Source organism: Trichosurus vulpecula, chromosome 3 (genome assembly GCF_011100635.1).
Source record: "Trichosurus vulpecula isolate mTriVul1 chromosome 3, mTriVul1.pri, whole genome shotgun sequence".
Lineage (NCBI taxonomy): Eukaryota > Metazoa > Chordata > Mammalia > Diprotodontia > Phalangeridae > Trichosurus > Trichosurus vulpecula.
In genome coordinates this window covers 169,961,444-169,983,617 of record NC_050575.1, presented here as the reverse complement: position 1 = coordinate 169,983,617, position 22,174 = coordinate 169,961,444, and the positions used below count along the sequence as shown (strand labels likewise).

Sequence of the window (22,174 nt, the reverse complement as noted above, 5' to 3'; positions counted from 1 at the left end):
AGTGGGTCCTTCTTATCTTTAATATCAAATATAAAGTCCTCTGCCTGACATTTCAAGCTTTATACAACTTGACACCAACCTGCCTTTCCAGGGCGATTATACATTATTCCCTACCATGCTCACTGTAGTTTAGCCAAATTGGCCATCTTATTCTTCTTTATATATAGCACACATTGGATGTACCCCATGCCTCGGATGCCCTTCCCCCTCACCTCTGTCTCCCAGAATCCCTCATATGCTTCACAGTTCTGTTCAAGTACCACCTTCTAATGAGGCCTTTCCTGATCACCCCACATGTTGATGCTTTCCCCTCAAATCTGTTTTTGATCTCTCTATATACACTCATGCTTTCTTCGCTAAACAGTCTTCTTGAGTCCAGTCTCTTTTTTCTCTTTTTTCTTCATATCCCCAATATCTAGCACAATGTCCGACATACAGGAGTAGGTGCTTAGTAAACATTTGTTCTGTGATTAGAGATCATCCAGCCTCTCCCACTCATTTTATAGATGAGGAAACCAAAGCCTAGGTAAATTAAGTGATTTCCCTATTGTTATACAGGCAGTGGCATGGTCAGAAATCAAACTCAGGCCCTCTGATGCCAGATTCAGCATTCTTTCCAATATGTCACACTGCCTCTGCTTCCATCCTCAATGGAATGGGTCCTAACTCTGCCCAAACAGCCTGCAAAGGTCTTCCCAGTGCCTTCTGGCAAGGAAGGGTACTTTATGCTGACAACTTGAGTTCTTTTCCCTGGGAAACAGGGCAGTAAGGTGATCCTGAACATTAAAGCCAAGCCAATATCTTGGGTTTTGTGTAGATGGATAGCACTGCTTGGAACAGGGCAGCAAACCTCACCATTAATCTTCCAGCAGCGGACTCAAACATGGTGGCAGACATTCGAGACAGGGCCATGCTTCCAGGGGAACTGAACCCCAAGCAGACCCCTCCTTATGTTCCAAATATACCAGTCCCACCAGCAAGGCTGACTTAAAAATAACAACCATAGATCCAGGAAAGGGGAAAAAACTGCCTATTAAAGCCATAAATTCATAGGAGATTTAAGGGGTGTGGAGACATCTTTAATAAAAGAGTCAAGAGAGGTGTTGGCTTCATGTGTTTCATTTTCCATCACCCCGTGCCATATTATAGACATGGGGCTGTAATATGGTCTCCTTGTGCTTGCTCCTAAAGGCTCGGCAGCAAAGGAGGTGAAATCAGAATTGGCACATTGAGCTACCCAGGCTGCCAGCCCTATAAATTCATTCGCTCCTTTCAGCAGTTTTCCAAGGTAGTGAAAAGAGTACTGCGTGTGTCTGTGGTTCATACTGATGGAGAAATTTAGGTTAGTCAAATGTACAGCACATTATAGAAGTTGACAAAAAATGTAGTAAACAAATGCTCGTTGGAAAAGTTTTTTTCTCCTTTTTTCCTCATACAGAAATGTAATTCCTTTCGCCAAGTGATCCTCATTCCCATACTGTGGGGTGAGAGGGTGTGTGTGTAGGTATGTGTGTGATATATGTAGATATATAAAGAAATATATACACACAAACACATACATATTTACATACCCATGTATATGTATGTATGTTCATAGAAATACTCATATTTTATATGGTTTATAAATGTCTATGTTATAAGAGCATACATTTAGAACTGGAAGAGACCTTAGAAGTCATGGTGTTCAACTTCCTCATTTTACACAAAAGGAAATTTTGCTGAGAAAAGCTAAATGACTTGCTCAGGGTGACACAGCTAGTAAATGTCTAAGGCAGGATGTGAACTCAGGTCTTTCTGAATTTACACCCAATGCTCTATCCACTGTGCCATTTAACTGCCTCAATGTGTCTCAGATGTATATTTGTTATAATAAATATAACATGCTATACTATACTAAAATATAATACAGCAACATATGTGTATTTAGCCAGTGAATTTAAAATAGCTAATAGTCTTAAATATCATTTAGTTCCCAAGTATGCAGACTTCATCTGGGTATTTGGAATAGGAGAGGTAATACAGTATAATGGAAAGACATTGGATTTGGAAACATAACAATTGGATGCTAGTATTGGCTCTGACACTTATTGGATGAGATATTTCACTTCTCTGGGCTTCCATACATATTCTAAGATATAAAATTTGACAGGTGATGAAACTGAGGCTCAGAAGGGTAAAGCGCCTTACTTGAGGCTGCATAGGGTATAAGTATCAGAGCTAGGATTTGAATCCAGGTGATTCCAAATCCAGTGCTCTTTCTACAATACTACTGGGACACACACACACACACATCACTAATTCTATTTAGGCAAGGGTTTCAAATATCTTGGAACAAGCTCACTTCTGTTTCAAAAGGACTTCTTCATGGATGAAAGAAAATTCAAGTTCATCAGAGTGGATCAGCCAGAAATTGCCTCTTCAGCAATTTACTCCCCTCCTCAAATCCCATCTTGGGGAAGGGAAATTCCAGGAAAGAATATGTCAATGGAAAAGTCAGGCTAGTGGAAAAAGGGAAGCTGGGATTACCACAGCCACTTCATTTTTCCAAATGTTTAAAATGAGAGAAGACATAAGAGTGAACCGTTATTTCAATTGGATGCCATTATACTTCCTGCAGGACACTGGTCTTGTGCTGAGAAAACCTAAGTTTATCATTTGTTTGGTCTTTTTACTCCTTGAAACATTCAACAGCTTAAAAGCAGATTTGGCTTCTGGCCCAGAAACTCACAGGCTCCGCCTCACCCAAACTGTGTTCACTCTGTGGCTCATGTCTTGATTCCTCCTCCCGTTCTCCCCAAGCCTCATAAAAGAGTAAATCAAATAGGTGACTCTCTGCTCCCTTCTACATTAATGGCAGGGAACCACCTCTTGCCTTGATAGCCAGCTCTCTGACCTTGGCCTCCAATGGGCCATCTTCTGGTCTCAACTACAGTCATTCAGAAATAAGCTATTTTATATGTGTTTTACACAGAATAATCAACCAGTCAATTGATATTTAATTAAGCATCTACTATGTGCCGGCCACTGTGTTAAATGCTGGAAATCCAAATATAATGAATTCCTACAAGCCAAGAACTTATACTCTAATGAGGAGCTTCTATTCAAACACTGAAAGGAACTCTAGAGATCCTTACTTTAAACTCTGCCCTCCTTCTACATGTAGGGAAACTGAGGCCCAGAGGAGGGAAGTGTCTCACCCGAGATCACACAAGTACTAAGCAGCAGAGCCAAGCCTGGAAGTCATTTTAGGATTCCAAATCCAGTGTTCTTTCCACTACACCATACTGCACCTTCTCTTCCAACTACCTAGGTGAGGCAAACACACTTGGGACAACCACAACTACATTCTACACTCTATTTGGCAAGATAGGAAGGGAAAATTTCACGTTATGTTACTGGATAATCCAAGAGACCTATGGAGAAGTCACTGGGAAGCCAAGATCAGTTCTTTCTGTGTTTTTGGAAGGTGGGCTGAGAAAGTCATTACTATTAACTTGCAGCATGTACTTATGTAGGCTTAGTACTTTCCACATAATAATATCTTCCAGACCTGCAGCTCCAGCTACCTACAGGATATCTCTGCCCAGCTGACCCATCAGCCCCTCAAAGTCAACATATCCAATCTAAACTTGCCCCTCCTTTTAACTTTGCCATTTCTGTCAATGGCACCACTAAGTTAGATTATTAACTTAGATTTCTGTGTTCAAGACCTTCATTTTTTTCTTTTTTATACTTCATCTACCTTTCACATACCTTTAGTTACCAAGTCTTATCAATTAGATTATAAGCTCCTCCATTAGATTGTGAGCTCCTTGAGGGCAGGGGTTGTCTTTTGTATCCTCAGCACTTAAGCACCTACTGTGTGCTAGATATTGGGGTAATAAATGTTTATTGATCGGGCTTTTGTTTTATTCATTCCCTCTTCTCCTTTCCCACTGCCACCACCCCAAGTACAGGTCCTCATTACCATTCACCTAGACCTTTCCAATAGGCTTGTCATAGGTCTCTCCTCTGCAATCCATCCTTAATAGGCTGTCACTCCTTTGCTCAAAATTATTCAATGGTTCCCTACTGCCTATTGATAAAAGTTCAAATTCCTCTGTCTACTATTCAAGACCTCCACAATATGGTACCTCCTAACCTTTCCAGTTTTATCTCACACTATTCTAGATTCTAGTCAAAGTAGCTACCTCCTGCCCCACCCCCACAAATGCCCTACATTTTCCCCTCTCCTTCCACTACCTGGTTCACTGTTTAATGTGCTTGGAATAATCCACCCCCACTTTTCCCTTCCCCACATTTCCCTCATGTGGAGTCTATACTTTAAAATCCAACTGACATGATACCCATTCCATGACCCTTCCCCTGCCCTTCACTCTCCAAATATCACAAAAAGTTTCACTTTGCTTGTCCCCTTTCCTGTATTTACACATTATTTTGTATTATAGCTATTTGTGCAGCAGATTGTGAGTTCCATAAGGTCAGGGGCTGCCTATCACAGGCTTTTCTACATAGTAAACTCTGTGTAAATGTTTATCGAGCTGGACTAAATGTATTAAATCTGATGCTAGCCCTGAGAATTCATGACCTTATGCTCTGATGAGGATCTAATAAACAAGCCAAATGAGGGTCTTAATTTTCCCTATCCAGTTCTGCCATTTAATGGGGATTAAATTGGGATCTCATGAGAAGGCTTTCAGGGGGGCTGGTCCTAGCTTCACTAGCAGGAGTGTCTTGGACTTCCTCTATCCAAGAGTCCTTTGCATAGGAGAGGGGACAAAGGGCTCTATGTGCCTTGGAGAGATACTTCCAGTCTGGATATCCGTGATATTCTTTCTATAGAGATATGAATATGAATATGGGTATGGATGTAGGTGTAAGTATAGATATAGATGACATAGATACAGATAGATGGTTGAGATAGACAGAGACATACAGATATATCTACAGATAGAGATACTGATACAATTACAGACAGAAATACAGAGACAGAGAGGATACAGATACAGTTATACACACAATTCCAGGCAGGGCGGCACTATGTTTGGAAAACAAGCGGTACAATATATGAAAACTAACAATGGCATATGATGGTAGAATCACAGGGGTGAAAGGATATATGCATGCACATGTGTGTGTATATGTGTGTGTGTGTGTGTGCATATACACAGACACAGACACACTCTCTTGTGTGTGTGTGTGATTCCATTTCCTCATTAAAGATTAGGCCATGACAGTGACTAAACACTTGAAAGACAGATAGAGGCCCAACCTCACATACCCATCAACTGTGAAAATAGATTGGTTCCTACTTTAACTAGAGTTGAGATAGCTATGTAGGGGCAGAGGGGGCCTTTGGAAAAATTAAAATAGAAGAAAAGTTCTCTTTGGTGGCCTCCAAGCTCCTCCTTTTTGTGCCCCTCTTTTCTCTCTAGTACCTGCTCTCTCCTGGGTACCTTTGCTGTGGAATATGCTCCCAGCTGAGGCTAAAAAATATCTGACAAATGCGCCCATCACAATAGCTTCAGGTATTATCCTGTCCAGAGATTTCTGAAGCCTTTAGGATCCAAAGGAATGACTCTCTAATGATGGAATTATTTGGGGGGATATTTGGTGGAATTCTCCTCAGCACTTTCCAAATTTTTTTCACACAAAGAACAAAAGAATCTAGTTCTACATGAGTAAATTTTCTAATTCTACCTGTCACCCAATAGCTAGCTAGCTATAAAAATGAGCAACTGCATGAGTAAGAGCTTCAGTCTACTAGTGATGGTGACACTGAAATATAGTTGTGAATAGTCACCTCATATTTGATTTTTGCCAGTGGGGGTGGGGAAATGACCACCTAACTTGGGGTGTTTCTTTTCCTCCCTCTTTCCTATAATCTGCCAGGACACTGTATCTTGTCTAGACAAACAACTCAGTATTTCCAAAAGTATAAAGCCCCTAAAGACTCCATGTCTAACTTGTTGATGGAATCAAGATTTTCCCTGTACCAGACCCCATTGGCATCCATCTGTCCCTACAGGGACTTGAGCTGTTCCTGAGACTAGCATTAGGCCAGGGAGAGGCACATAATCTAGCTGTATCAAAGTCAAATAGAATCATATCTCTAGGGGCCACATATTGACTTAGGACAGGGCTGTCCAAAATGCAGCCAGCCTACAAGCATAGAAATTTGCATAAATGCTTTAGTAAAGGAAGCCAAGCTACTGCAGAGCTCTCACTAAAATGGAAAATCAAAATATATTGTCTGTTGTTTCAATAAAAACCTAAGGTTGGACAGCCCTGACTTAGGAGACCACAAATTAGAAATATCTATGTTGTATTGTATTTTTTTTGTTAGACATTTCCCAATTACATTTTAATCTGGTTCTGCCACCATTCAATGCTTTGTGGTCAACAAGTTTGACACTCCTACCCCACACCACACACCTCAAACCCACAACAACTGGGGAATCTATTACCATCAGAATTTGATAAAAATTCTGAACTGAATGTACACTGTATATAAAGAGGATATAACTTACCATGTAAATTGTACTAAATTAGACATACATATACTCTTTAGAACAGAACCACCAAATATGTGACCTGCAATATTCTTGAATACTGCCCAAACAAGATTAAAATGTAATTGATAGATATTTTACAAACTAAAAAATACAACAGAACATAGATAATGTTCAAGCGTGGTTTTCCAAATCAATATGTGCCCACAAGAGTCATTATGTATATAGTTAAGTGGCCCCATTTCTATGTTGAGTTTGATACCGCTGCTCCAGAACATTCCTCATTGGAGCACATTCCAGTCTTCAAAAGGAAATAAGCCAAGTTTGATGCTTCATCCCAAGTAGAGTTACTTGTCAGCTGGACCAGGTACAAAATGATCCGTCAGTCAAAAAACATTTATTAAATGCCTACTCTGCGCCAGACACTGTGCTAAGTGCTAGCCAAAAGATAGCCTCTGCTCTCAAGGATTTCACAGTCTAATGGGGGAGACTACACGTAAACAACCATGTACCAACAAGCTAGATACAGGATAAATTACAGATAATCAAAGACAGCCCCAGAATTACAGGATATCAGGAAAGGCTTCCTATGCAAGGGGAGATTTTAGCTGGGACTTGAAATGTTATCAGAGCAAAGCAACAAAGAGCAATGGAACAACCAGTTTCAAGCTCCATCTATTTAATTTGGTGTGTGTGTGTGTGGTGCACTGACATTGTACTCTATGTGTAGTGATTATTGCTCAGTGGAAAATGAACTCAAATGGACCCCACATTAAACAACGAGATCAGACATTCCAATAAGCATTTATTAGGCACTTACTATGTACCTGTTATGGACAGCTAGGTGGCACAGTGGATAGAAGACCAGGCCTGGAGTCGGGAAGACTCATCTTAAGTTTAAATCTGGTCTCAGACACTTACTAGCTATGTGACCCTGGGCAAATCACTTAACCCTGTTTACCTCAGTTTCCTCACCTATAAAATGAGTTGGAGAAGGAAAAGGCAAACTGCTCAGACGCAAACATGCACACACGCATGCACACACACACAATGCTCCATATACACAAAAGTATATACATGTTATGTATATATGTGTATAACTGATCATTTTAAATAAAATTGAATTTAAAGATGAAAAAATATTTATATACATTTTTCTTTTAATTAAATTTTATTTTATTTCCAGTTCCAAATTTTCTTCCTTCACCTAGCCTCTCTCCTACTCAAGGAGTTTACATTCTCTCTGAGAATGCATGTAATTACATGTAATGTAATTACTAATAATATTTATATATAATACAAGATATCTACAGCATAAATGGAAGGGTCCTTGTGCAGGAAAACTGAGATGATTTACTCTTTGCTTAGTATTTAGGACCTTCTTCCACTACCCTGATCTCTCTTGACTGGTAATGACCTTCCCTCGCAGCCACTGTCAGCACTTTTTACTGCACCACCCCCCTAATAAAATTACCATATAATACTGTATATTATGTATTGGAGGCAGCCAAGTGGTACTGTGGATAGAGAGTTGGAAAACCTGAAATATACTTACTGACTGTGTGACCCTGGGCAAGTCCTTTAGCTTTTCTTAAACTCAATTTACTTATCTATAAAAGGAGGATAATGATAATAATATTAGCATCTACTTTACAGGTTTGTTCTGAGGAGCAGTGAAATAATGCATGAAGTGCTTTGTAAACCTAAAATGCAATATACATGCTAGCTGTTAGAATTGTTATCGTTAGTCTTGTCTTATTACTCTACTGGGTTGTACGCGCTTTGAGAGCAGGGGCTGTATGTCTTCTAAAAACCAGCAGAGTGCTCCAAGTGTCTACATGTTGGCAATATATGTGTGTTGACAAAATGAATGAATGACACAGCAGTCAGCTAAAGGAGGTACAAAATAATGTCAGCATTATAGCTTCCCATAGGATGTGACTTTAAAAATGGCAGAAACACCTCCAGGCCCTAAAATATTTCCTCCATCAGTCCATCTACATGCTCAAAATTCTATCATTAAGAGAATCATTCTTTTGAATCATGAAAGGTTGGGTTTTTTCTCTTTCTTTCTTATTATTTTTTAACTTTCATAATTCCCCTCTCAAAATATGAATACTTCTGAAATGGTTAATCTGTTAAGTCCTATGAACTAACACCTTAATGGTGATTTTTTTTTATTAAATCTTCTTCAATTGAAGCATAGAACAGAAAGCAAAAATCTATGGGAAGGGGACATGAACTAGGCAGGGGTGGGGAACCTGTGGCCTCGAGGTCACATGTGGCCCTCTAGGTCCTAAGTGTGGCCCTTTGATTGAATCCAAACTTCACAGAACAAATCCCCTTTTAAGTCCCAACTAAAGTCTCAGCTTCTACAAGAAGTCTTCCCCAACTCCTCTGAGTCCCAGGACCTTTTCTCAGTTAATTATTTCCTTTTTATCTTGTATATAGCTTGTTTTCTATATATCTGTTTGCATGCTGTCTCCCTCATTAGATTATAAGCTCTTTGAGGGCAGGGACTGTCTTTTGCCTCTTTTTGTATCACCACTGCTTAGCATAATGCCTGGCACATAGTTAGCACTTAATAAATTTTTGATTGACTGAAACCTGCCTTATACCTACCCATTCTTCATATCTAAATGTTGAGGCATAAAGTCTGGTATCATTAAAGTCATAAAGTCAAGCTGCCTGAGGGATTCAGGTAGCACTGGGGGAAAATGTTTATCTTCATCCAGGAGAGGTTTTCCCTACCTCCTCTTAATGACTTCCTACTGGTATAACAAAGGTGCTTCTGTGGGGCCATATATACCAAGGGTCAAGACACCCTTTCCCAAACTTTCTGGCATTTTGCAATCCCCATTAGAAGACAACGTTGTTACACAACACCCAGCCTGTATGTGACAGACCAAAGACTTGGCCTACTATCAAATGTGCCTAGAGTCTCTCAGCCCTCACTGAAAGTTCCACATAGCTCGGGAACTAATTGAATTTTAATGAGGAGAAGCCATCCTTCTATGAGAAAAATGTAGTGGCTAAAGAAATACTTTGAGATTTCGCCAATCTTTCCCTCTCTTCCCTTAAATATCCAGTTTTTTTGGGAAAAAGCTCAGAGGTCATTTAATCCAATGTCCTACTGAACAGGAATTCCCTCCAGAATCACAGGGTCATAGATTTAAAACTAAAAGGAACCTCAGAGGCTATCGAATACAACCTTCTCATTTTATACATAACAAAGGTTAAGTGACCTGGCCAAAATCATATAGCTAGTGAATGAGGTAGGATTTGAACCCAGGTCTTTCTAATTCCAAGTCCATTGCACTACCCACCCCCTGACACTGTATCCCTCTGACTAGTCAGCATCTAACCGGATGCAAGAGAAGAAGTTTGAACCCACTAGTGACTAGAGTTGATTCTCTTAAATGTAGAAAAACAAAATCCAATCTCATTTAAGGAAGTACAGGAGTGAGGAAAGATCTAGGAAACCAATTCACTCATCCTCAGCACTTTTTTTTCTGAAAAGAATGTATAAAGCAGTTAACAGCTTCATCACATTCCACCTCCTCTTCATTAAGAAGAAGGTTCCAATTTTCCAATTCTGAATTCTAACAGCCAGGAAACTTCATCACTAAAGAAAACACCTCAAACATACCATTAAGAACTTGTGGTTTACAAAAATTGCTCTTTCCAGGTTCCACTGTAGCAATGAGCTGCTACTCTGTTCTTAGTCACCCTGGAGTCTGTACCTAGAAATAACAGTTTACTGTGAATACCTAACTTTAAACAGACTCCTGGCCTTTTTCTCCCAACCGCCAGGAATAAAAAAAGTTTTCATGGGCTGCTTTTAAAAAATTTCTCCTGATTTTAAAATGAATTCACAAGAAACTTTGCTTTGGTGGGAAATGAGAGAAGGAAGATGGATGACAACATGAATGAATCATTGCTCTTTAAAGCCTTCATTGAATTCAACTTAGTGGTATGGTCATCCTAATTTGTCAGTTGTACATAACGCAAAAATGGTACTCCCTCACCATTAGAAAATCAGAAAAAGTAATCTAGCTTTTCAAGTTTGATTTCATAATAATAAATTACCTGATTTTCTTAAGTATTTCTCCTACCTTAAGATATGACTTTTTGCGGTAATCACCAACATGGGTAATAAACAGGGTTATTGGCCATGCCAAAACTCCTTCACATTTATCTAGTCCAAATCCCTGGTAGTTCTGCATTCCAAGACTTAGGCTGAGATTTTGTAACCTAGCCAACCTCCTTTTTGACGAAGGCATGCCCACACTGGCTAACATCTGTCACTATGGCAGTGGGGGCCAATATTTTCAGAAGCATGTGCAATGGGTGTGCCCCAGCAACATGTACAACTGTATTACGCCTGCAGGATCTGAGAACACCTGCCCCACACCCCATGGCAGAATGTGTTCTGATACTACCTCTCCTAGCAGATGAGGTACAAGCAGGGGCCAAAACCATAGACATTCCTCTGATTCAACCAGCTCACCCATCATCCCCCATGGAGCACTTGCCTCCCAAACCACCACCACCTAATGTTTCACGCACAAATATTTCCACTTGAAGAGAACTGGCCACAGTTGTTTCACATAGGTCTCAAGTCTGCCCACATTTGAGTTGTGAAGGGAGAAACAACTGAAACCTGCCTGAAAGACTGCTAGGTTAGCTATTTTAAGGACAGAGAAAACAAAAAGAAATTGCTTTAGCTGAGGATGAGAATACCTGAAATTGAGTTCTATTTGCATGCCTAATGTCCTCTGGCTGATTCAGCTACATTCCCCACAAGGGGATGGATATTGTTACCAATTAAATAGAAACAGAATGTGCACACATATTATTCCTTCTGCACAGTGGGCAGCTAAGTGTAGCCTTTGCAGATCAGATCACCAGTATCCATTCACAAAGAAGCAACAAAGCCACAACAAACCCAGTTCCAGCTGAATGGGATATGACTCACTGCTGAGGATGCTTGAATTGCTGGTAACCCCATCTCAGACACTCGATCATCCAGGACCAGTGGTTAAATGATTAGCAGTCTGCCTGGCCTGGCAGCTGTTCCATCCAGTGCTTATTAAGGGAGGGTTTCCAGTGTGATCTCAGTCTGGCATTCCAGGACGTCAAAAGAAAAACCAGTCTACATCCTTTTGTGTCAGATACAACTGGAGCACTCCAGTTTGTGGACACATCTTCCTTTCATCCTTGATATGCAGGATGGGGGAGGGATAAAGTCTGCAACTCACCAATGTTTTTTTTTACAATAATAACACTCCTTTCAGATAACTGCTGATCGTTCAGGTTTCTGTATAGTGTGGCTCTTTCAATCCCAGAATGTGCCCAACTTCTTCAAAAAATGAGCAAATCCACTGTTGACTCTATGTGGGATTCCAAACAATCTTGCCAACATGATACTCTTTTGATAGGAAACTACAAACCCATATTCACAATGAAAAGGTAGTACATTTTATAGCATTAATGCTTTAGATTGATGCTCTGTGGAGAGACATCATGGCACAGTAGAAAGAGGGTCCAGCTTTGGATCCAAGAGAACTGGATACAAATGTTACCTCTAGATAACATATATTAGCTATGTGTCCATGGACGAGTCCCCAGGCAACTTTCTAAGACTCTAAGCAACACAAAACTGTAAAAATGAAGGGAGTCCCCACGCTAGAAGACCCTCTTCCCCATTAAAACCATGTGTCCTGACCTCCTCCTGACATACAAACACACATATAAAATGCACACACATACACTTGTGCATGCACACACACATACACACAAGTTCTGTAAAGTACAACTTCATCAGTGGTTCACAACCTGAGGGCCAAGTGGCTATACAACTCTTACAAGAGTTCTGTGAAACCACAGGTATACCAAGCATGTTAAAAAAGTGTTTTCTACAGACTAGATGAATATTTCTTGAGTACATATTACTGTAGTTTTCACATATATGTCAATATTGTTCTGATTAATAAAATACAAATTCATTTTAAAATGCTAATAACTTCATAGTAGCATTTTGTCACTGTTTACCTTCTCAGTCAATGGCTCCTGATAGTACAACTAACATTTCATATGAGAGTTCATGCAACAAAGAGGTCCTTACACTAGAAATGGATGGGAAATATTTTTCTAAGTGACTTTTAGCAAACTGAAAAAGCTTAGGCTAGTAATAGTCACGCCGAGTGTAAGGGATCTACTTAACATCTCTAATTGATATGGAATCTGGATGTTCTCTTCAATGGTATTAACACCGCGCCTGGTGTCAAAATAACCTAACCCACAACATCTTATCTATAGCCATCTCAGTAAATGTGCAAATATATAATACAAAACCACAAGCCAATCTCCTAAGATAGGTCATTCTTCAAGGGAACAAAGCTCAAGACACATCTCCACAGACAAGAAGAGGTCACTGGTGTGACTGACTTAGTTCTTCTTTAGCTTTTCCTCTTACCTCAAACACTTCCTCATCCAGGATCCTGGTGCCAAATACAATGATCCCATTGACATCAATGATGGGGTGGTCGCTCCGGTCCAAGAACTTGGTTGTCTTCTTTTTACAGTCCAATACCAAAGTCACATTTTTCTTTTGAACACTAATAGCTATTCTGTGCCACCTGCAAAAAATAACATCCATGGATTCATTAAACTTAAGTTGGCATTCCCCATGCATTATGCCAGGAGGGAGAGGACTGATCTATGCCTAAATGATCCCTGAATGAAGAACTATATTAAGTATTAATGCAGGTGTTTTGTAATGGGCACATCTCTCTCTAGAAGTCATAAGTGTCCATGTAAGACTTTCTGCCTTGTATCCAAATTCTAGCCACTCTGTTCCCTAGCTATAGCCTAGAGTACGGTACAGTTGATAGGGGGTCAGAGGACCTCAATTTAAATCCTGGCTCTGCTATTTTACTAGCTATGGAATCATAGGAAGGTCATTTAACCTCTTTCGAGGTTGAACAAGATGACCTTTAAGATCCCTTCAAACTCAAAATCTATAATCCTATAATCCTACAAACTAACTGAAGCTACTTTCCCACAAATATATACAGTCTTAATAAAGGGGACCAACTGAGAGTGTGAATGGCTCAGAGTACCCCATCCCATTTTGAGAAAAACAAATCAAGTCACAAGCCCTTCTGATGGTAGGTTAATTAGTGTCATCTTCCTAGTAGCAGGATGACCCATTTTACTTTTATCATTATTACTCTAAACACTAGACTGAACAGTACAAGTAGGAAATGGCCACCCTGTGTATAGAAGAGATTCCTGGTAAGGTATGGGTTTAGCCAGAAAGCCTCTTAGCTTTATCTCTTTATGGAACTTAAAAGAATACCATGACTGATCTGAGCTATATAACTTACAAAAACCAAACTGCCACACTCCAGGGATATGTATTTAGAGAATCATAAAGTGTTAAAATTCTGGAAGAGAACTAAATATCAAATCCAACCCTCTCATTTTATACATAGCTATCTAATAACAGAACTAGGACCTTAATTCAGGTCTCCTGCTTCCTAACCCAATACTATTTCCACTGAACTACACTGTCAGATCTATAGAAAATTCAATATTATCAAATATGCTAAGTTTAAGAGCATAGATCATTTTGCTGTGACAACATGGCAAGGTGGAATGACTGTTGGAGTTGGAATTTGGAAACCTAGGCTCAGATCTAGGCTCTGACATATAATAGTACTGTGACTTCAACCAGGTCATTTAACCACTATGGATCTCAGCTATAAAACTGCTGTAAATAATAATTGTGCTACCTAGCTACTTCACAATACTGTTCTGAAGTGCTTTATAAACATAAAGTACTATATAAATGTGAGCTATTATCACATATGTGTGCCAAATAGGCCCCAACAACTACTGAGTAGCATCAGCTGATCCAGTGATTATAGTTAGAAAAAAAAAAAGCAACTACCTGATTATTCTAAATTCCACTTACTTTCCATCTGATAAGTTAATGCCCCTGAAGAGTGGATAATCCTCCGGCCCAGGTTTCCCCATGTGGTCCTCATAGAGGAAGACGGGAGACCTGCCCATCTCCAGGCCAATCTGCTGGATCCCCTGCTCATTATAAATGGAGACCAGGAAGGCCTGGTTGCCTTTTTTGGCTTTTACAGTGGTTAGAATGGAGAAGTCCTCGGGAAATGATGAGGCTGGAACAGAGAGCAAACAAGCAAGATTTGAATGTCGTAATAATCAATTCTTTCAATGAACCAAGAAGGGTAGCCCATGACCTTGGTTTCTTTGAACCAAGAAGGGTAACCCATGCCCTTGTTTCTATGAACCAATAAGGGTAGCCCATGACCTTGGTTTCTGTGAACCAAGAAGGATAGCCCATGTCTTCAGCACACTTCTTGTGCATAGAACTAACCTAGAGACAGGCCAAAATACTGTTATTGGAACAGCACCTTCAAGATAGGGCCTGGTTCATAATAGTTGCAAAGGTGGCCTTTACTGAATTCATCATCCCTGAGTCAATCAACATATGGTCTTCGCCATATGGTCAAAGCCAAAAGATCTAATATGATGTTAAGTCAACTCTGATTTCCAATAGCATTATTTGGTTTCTTTGTATTTGTCTTACTCCTCTTTCCCCACCCCCACTAGATTATACTATGAGCTTCTTCAGGGCATAGAACTGTGTCTTGCAACTCTCCTAGTACCCAGCAGAAGGCTGGGTCACCTTGTTCAGGTGCTTAACAGCTAGATGTTTGGTGAATTGAATTATATATTGCCTAGGCCTACCCAAAAAAGTCCTTTCACATAATCTTACCATATCAGGGTTAAAATTCTAGGTTCTTGAAGGCTATACTACCAATGGCCAAGCTTTAGCAGGTCCTCCCAAACTAAAAAAGCCTTCAAAGTGTGGACCCAGTAATTAACTATATGCCTCTCATCTGAGGACAAGCCCTCCTATATTCAGAGAGGCACATCTCCCAAAGGGCTGCCACCAGTCACAGCAATTTATAAAGATTCAATCCATCATTAATCAACCAAAAAGCATCTACTAAGCACTCCCTAGGTACCTGGCTCTGTGTTAAGTGCTAAGGATCCAAAGAAAGCAAAAACAGTCCTTGCCCCCAAGAAGCTCACATTGTGATGGAGAAGATAGCATGTAAAGAGCTGGTTACATAAAGAATCAATGAAAGGTAATCTCAAAAGGAAAGGTACCAGTAGCAGAGATGATCAGGAAAGGGTTCCTTGCAGAAAGTGAGATTTAAGCTGAGACCTAAAGAGAGCCATGGAAGTGAAGAGATGGGGGTGAAGAGGGAAAGCATTCAAGTGTGGGGGACAGCCTGTACAAAGGCACACTGAGAGAAGAATCATCTATTTAGGGGGTTGGAGATTGTAATCTACATTGATGGAGGGAATGCCCATGCTAATGAAATCAAAGATTCTCTAAGCACTGAAATATTACCCCAGGATTTCTTAAGTGAGCCCTGCCATCCTTCTCAGATGATGCTCTATATGCTTCCAGAATTCTCAACAACCTTCATTCCTTCAGTTAATTTAACTAGAAACTTTAGGGTTCCTGGTATTAATCTTGAGGTTGAATTCCATAATTTGCTACATAAATTGTCCTTCTTCAAAGTTTTCAGATTCAAAAGGAAGCCAAAGAAGAGTTATCAAAACCCAGGGGTATTCAGCCAGAAATGTTAGCCTTGTCCTCTCTGTTTATCAAGGTTGGCCAGGAGTACACAGTCATCTATAACAAGGTGTCAATTAAGGAACCCATTACTGAAAGAAAGGAGGAGGTGCCTTATGGCTTGAGTACTTTAGTACTCCACAATACTACAGATTTTCTGAATTACTGTGGTTCAGTTTTCCAAGCATAGGAAAACGTCACCTTGAGGAACCTAATGGACCCCCAAAACATCATAATACTCTGCAGGGTAGGAAAGTTAGGAGCAACTTAGTTATGCACATCCCTGCAGCTGATGTGTTAGTGCCCTCTGCTGATTAAGTATCATAGCAGTTCTGACAGGGTACCTTACCTAGTTTTGCACACTGGGGCAAGGGTGCATAGCTGGGAAAGGGGAAGGGGGATTCAAGAGATTTTGATAGTCTGTTATGATTTAAAAGGGGAGAGGAAGGGATTACAAGATCCATGCAAAGCACCAGTTAGGTCATTAGCGTACTTAACACAAGGTAATTGACTTCTTGGGATTTCAAGGAAGGAAAAGGAAAAAAATCACATAAAATTTCACACCTAGGTGACCATAGCCAGTCTCCCAAAAATATGGCTATAAACACAAACATTATTTCTTAAAATCAGTACCTAAAGTCAAGGTTTAAAAAAAAATCAACTCTGTAGTCCTGTCCAACAGAGACCAAATTTTCTTGTGGTTGACTCACTCAGCCTTCCATACCATTCTGCTGTGAACCATCAGCTGAGTGACTTCATGAAGAAGTTGCCTATAGTTGGTTGGTTAGGGCTCCATGCTAATGAGGTAAAGACTTAACTAGGCATGGTGCATGGCATAGACTAATCCCCTAACCTCTAGGAACTCTGCCTTAATCAACAGGGCAAGTGTATGAAAAGCTCACATAGTAGTGGAAGTTATGAAGAAAGACCTGATTTTATTGAAAATCCAACTTAGGATGCCATCACTCTTTCTCATAATGGTGGTGGGCTGCCATTCAGGAGCGCACTTATCATACCAGCAGTGCTATTTATGCTGCTATCAGGGAGGCCTAGAACCTTACGGTCTTGATGGGTACCACATTTGGTGGGGAAATCTATTTTCTGCTACCTGTCTAGACAGTAAACTAGTCACTCTTTCGAAGCCCTCCCTGAGTGGTTATTCTGAGTCTTGGATTTACAAGGCATCATTTAGCCTCTGCAAGTTACCGTGGCTTTGGCAAGAAATGAGTTAAACGATAAATGGACACAGTTTGACAGACCACAAACATTTCTGAAGTAAATGCCTATGTTTCACAAAAGCCCAGCCAATTATGCTCTTCCATCATTGCTTTTCCCGTTTCCTTGTTTTACAGGGTTCATGTGCCTCTTGCTTTATATTCCACTCCTACATCCTGTTAATTCCAGACACGTTTCTGTTTGGGATAAGGAAAGGCGCTGGAAAATTATGGAGCTCACATTCTCAAGTATGATATACAGCTCAGTTCCACTAGCCTGGATATGTTGCCAGTTCATTAAAATGCTGTTTCTTTTGCTCTCTCTTTTTTAAATCTCCATGGTAACGAATTTGCTCAGTTCAAATAAACTGAAAGGATAAATTATGTTTAACATTAATCTGTCTCTTGGCAAAATAACAATGGATTTAGTGTCACTGTTAGAAATGGTCCATTCTATGCACTGACATGTGCATGGGATTTTAACTGGTATGTTTTATAATCTATGGCATCTATACAGCTGGGAAATATGATGGTACTTTTAAAAATATATGCTTCCTACTTTATTTTGCTAGGGAAATGTAACGCTTTGGGATAACTTTCATCTGGGGATTCAGTTAAATCACTCAGAAAGCCCTCTGTAGTATCTCAGTTTCACCAAATGATGGGACTGCAACACCTGCTCAGCGTTCCAGGCACACAGTAGGTGACCAATAAATATGTGTTGAATGAAATAATACTGCACTAGTGAGAAAAATTATTGGATGCATTGATTCATCATGTAGCTTGAGGGAACAAGGTTAACAGTCTAAGCTTGAAGCACCTGGACCCAGCCAGAGCCACCAGTTCACACACAGTCTTCATCCTTTCCAAAAATCCATGACAGATTTTGGGGGTGAGGGAAGTGTGAGGTCTCTTTGGAAGGTATTGAGGGTCTCAGTGGAGGAGAGAGATGCCATCTGGCTCAGTTCTTAAAAGCTGGGAATTTGACCTGAGGCCAAGTTTCCACAAGCCTTGCCAGGGATGCTGAAGACTTAACTAATCCCCTAGACAGTATTAGTCACTGTCTCAAAGTGAATTGTAAAAAAAAAAAAAAGAAAGAAAAAAAAGAAAAAAGAAAAGAAAAATGGTGTTGAAACTTCTCCTAGAGGCTAGGAATGCTGCAGAAGCAACTTTCCCCATTTGAGGGCTGGTTAGGGGAGAGAAGAGCCTTCTGATGTCTCTGCCATGACCTTAAAGCAGATTTAATCAAGGATGACCATGAGTAGGCAGTATTAATTCTTATCTTAACACAGACCAGGTAGAAAGTGACCTTGATTATGTTGGTGTGGGGGTGGGGTGGAATAGGCAACCATCAATACACTATTCATTTGAAAAGAAATGCTTCCCTAATCCCCAAATATTTTCTTCATCCATCTCCATAGTGTCTGAAATTCCATCATTATCAATTCATTCTTATGGGTTGACACATTGCTTCTAAGTAGCCTCTTTTAAAATGCCAATGGAAGGGGTAACAAATTCAGACCAAATTAGTTTACCACCTGGATTTTCTTCTTGATAATGAATGATTCAGACACAAAGGTGATGGAATGCTGATGGTGGGGAGCAAGGGAGTAGGATTCTGGAGCACAGGATGCCACTATCCAGACCAGGCAAACAGTGCGGAGTAAGAGTGGGGCTGGGGTGTACCTGAATTCCAGGTGAGTTAGAGGAAAAGGGTATCTGGGAAGGCATTTTAAGAATAGTAATGGATAGTGTTTAAGGTTTGCAAAATGCTTTACAAATCTTATCTCATTTAATCCTCACTACAACCCTGGGAGGCAGGTGCTATTTATTATTCCCATTTCACAAATGAGAGAACTGAGGCAGACAAAGGCTAATTGATTTGCCTTAGGTCACACAGCTAATTAGTGTCAGAAGCTATATTTGAATTCAGGTCTTTCTGACTCCAGGTCTAGAGCTCTATCCATTGTACCATTCAGCTACTTTTAAAAAGATACCCTCTTCCTAACTACTGGTAATGAAGGTGCTCTTGCCTTCTGATGGGAATTCGGAATGCAAATTCCTACCATATTTTTTTTCCAAGGAAAAATTCATCAGGGTGATGACTAGCAAATTGATTTACTCAGGATAAGCAGCATAAAATGTGACCTTGATTTAATTGGAGTGGGACAGTGGCTTCCCCCAGGTCATCAGGTGGCACTGCCTGGGAGACTGTGGATTGAAGCAAGATGAGGCCAGGCAGGGAGGAGTTCACTTAAGGTGTAGCCTCTAGCAGAAGATTAGACATTTGGTGGCTTCCTATTTTAACTAAGTATCTTGTGGACTGATCCTGAGCCTAATTCTTTTCTCTGCTACTAAAGGACTAAAAGCATCATGGATACTAACAGAACATAAGCTCCTGGATAGCAAGAACTGTTTCATTTTTGTCTCTATATATCTGGTGCCTCACAGAGAGCCTAGTATAATAGGCATTTAATAAATGCTTACTGATTTTTTGCCATCTACATTTCAGCATCCTTGGACAAACTCTGGTTTCTCTGTCAAGGGACAGCTCTAAATTTCACTGAGTTTTCAAGCTGTAGATCAATCACTTACTTCCTCCCTGGCTAGTAGGAGTCTTTCTCATTGGGAGATAGGGATGTGATGCTTTGCAGATTATCAAACCCCATTAGTCTTCAAAAAGCTAGAGAAAGGGAATGAAGTAGTATGGTTTGACAATTTACTTTATTCGTTGTTGATGTTGGTCACCTTCCAATATTTTAAATATTCCTCCAATAAAATTGTTCGCACACTGAACTGGTCCTATCTCACACCATTTTAAAGACCTTTTCTGGTCATATATGATCTTAATAATGAAGTGAGTCAGCTGTGTACTAAGAACACAGAGAGTAAAGTGTTGTTATCCCTGAGATTTTAAAGAAATCAGAAGAAAGCCTCTGGCATTCTGAGTAGATGTTCAGTGGAGGAATTGTTGAAAACCATGGATAAGAATCACAGAGAAGGAATTGCAATCCGTAGAAGCAGAGGGAATGCCCCCACTAAGGAAATCACAGATACACTCAATATCTGAGTAGAATACATTCTCAAAGCAAATATGACCTTCAGGTGAAAAAAGTCCAGATTTTGAAGTACTGGAGTTTAATTATCACAAGATTAGAAAACATAATGGGGAAACCAAGCAGTAAGAAGTTGAACTTGATTCCTGGTAATGACCCTGCTAGATGCAGGAGAAAAACTGGACTGATCATTCATTCCCCTGACAGTAGTCCTCAGGGGAAAGATTCCATTGAGTAAGCTAAAACTATCCTGGGGCAGTATAAAATCAAGATTTGGCTCCTGCATTAGTGTGTCTGTCACTAGAGACAAGGAAATAGCTAGGAGTCTGTTTACACAATCAGTGAGTTGGGATTGGAATCAGAATCCGTCCTAACCTGGTTTAGGGAGTCGGGTAGCTGTTACTGAGCAATGGATCACAAACCAACTTATAAGCTGAATGATATAGTGCAAATTGTAAATTGGTCAGGGTTCAGTGACAGTCCTATAATTGCCTTGGACCTCCAAGAGAGAAAAGAAGCATCTCTCTCTCTCTCTCTCTCTCACACCCCTTCCCCTCCCCCTCCCTCCCTCTCTCCTTCTTTCCCTCTCTCCCTCCACCGCCCCCCCCCAAGATACAGATCATTTTACATGAAGAAACCTTGTTTTATTCTCACTCTGCAATTTCACTGGCCTTCCTTTTGCTAATCTGATACTGCTATGACTTTCTTTTAATCCAGCTACAAATCCATAACCCCTAGAAAAATGGATTGATTTCATTTTATTATTCATTCTAATAAAACTAGTCAGTTTGGAAACTCAGCTTAAATTATGACCCTTCTTTTTAGGGTGGTAAAGTCTGATCTACTTAAAGTGCCTCTAAGATAAATTTGAGTCATGTGGAGAATCAAAGTGAAATATGAGCTATTTACATGGCAGCTTATAAAAGGGAAAGAAAGAATACAAGAATTCGTGTTTGCTTTTTAATTGTTTCTCTCCATATTTGAAGTGACAGAATAATACCACATTGTCTTATAATAATTCTCCATAAAAATACTTTCCCTGAGATCCTATAGGGAGAATAATAAATATTATCTATTGGTCAAACTGTTTCTAAGCAACCAAGAATGATTTTAATTAGTAATTGATTATTTATACATCCTAATATATATATATATATATATATATATAATTTGTATATAAAACCTTATATATCTATATATATCCTTATATATCCTATATATATTACACATCCTTATATATCCCTGCATATCCATATATATATATATATATCCATACATATATATAATTTATATATAAAATCATTTCATTCTATTCATTAAAGTAGGTCCCCTAAGGATTCCTCCTGGATAACACTTTGAAGACCTACTTTGAATCACAAAATGTTCTTTCTTAAAATGAATAAATGAGCATATTTCATAGTTCATAATTTAGGCTTGTCACCAAATCTCATGGAATTCATCTGGATTCTTAAAGCTTTGTTCCTTTTCATGGTGAACAACATTACAAAAAGAAGGCAACATTACACAGTTTTCAAAATATTTGGATGGTCTATGATACTGTAGTTCACAATGGAAGACCCAAGACTCCTGAGTACATGGAGTAAGGTGATAGCAGTCTTTTATTTCATAAGTTGTTGACTTTATTGCTATTAGAAAATGGTGTTTCTAACAACTGGATAATCCATCTTCTGAAGGAGGCGGACT

The 22,174-nt window shown here is 39.7% G+C and overlaps 1 protein-coding gene across 2 annotated transcripts in view; it reads right to left on the bottom strand.

The window, feature by feature from the left end:
* COL5A1 (collagen type V alpha 1 chain) overlaps positions 1-22,174 on the bottom strand; it is a 316,543-nt gene that overhangs the window by 194,052 nt on the left and 100,317 nt on the right. For both annotated transcript variants that reach the window (XM_036749195.1, XM_036749196.1), the window contains exons 3-4: positions 14,494-14,707; positions 12,991-13,153 (exon numbers count right to left, since the gene is read on the bottom strand). In XM_036749195.1, coding sequence (XP_036605090.1) covers positions 12,991-13,153; positions 14,494-14,707 — 377 coding nt within the window. The remainder of the gene's footprint in view (positions 1-12,990; positions 13,154-14,493; positions 14,708-22,174) is intronic.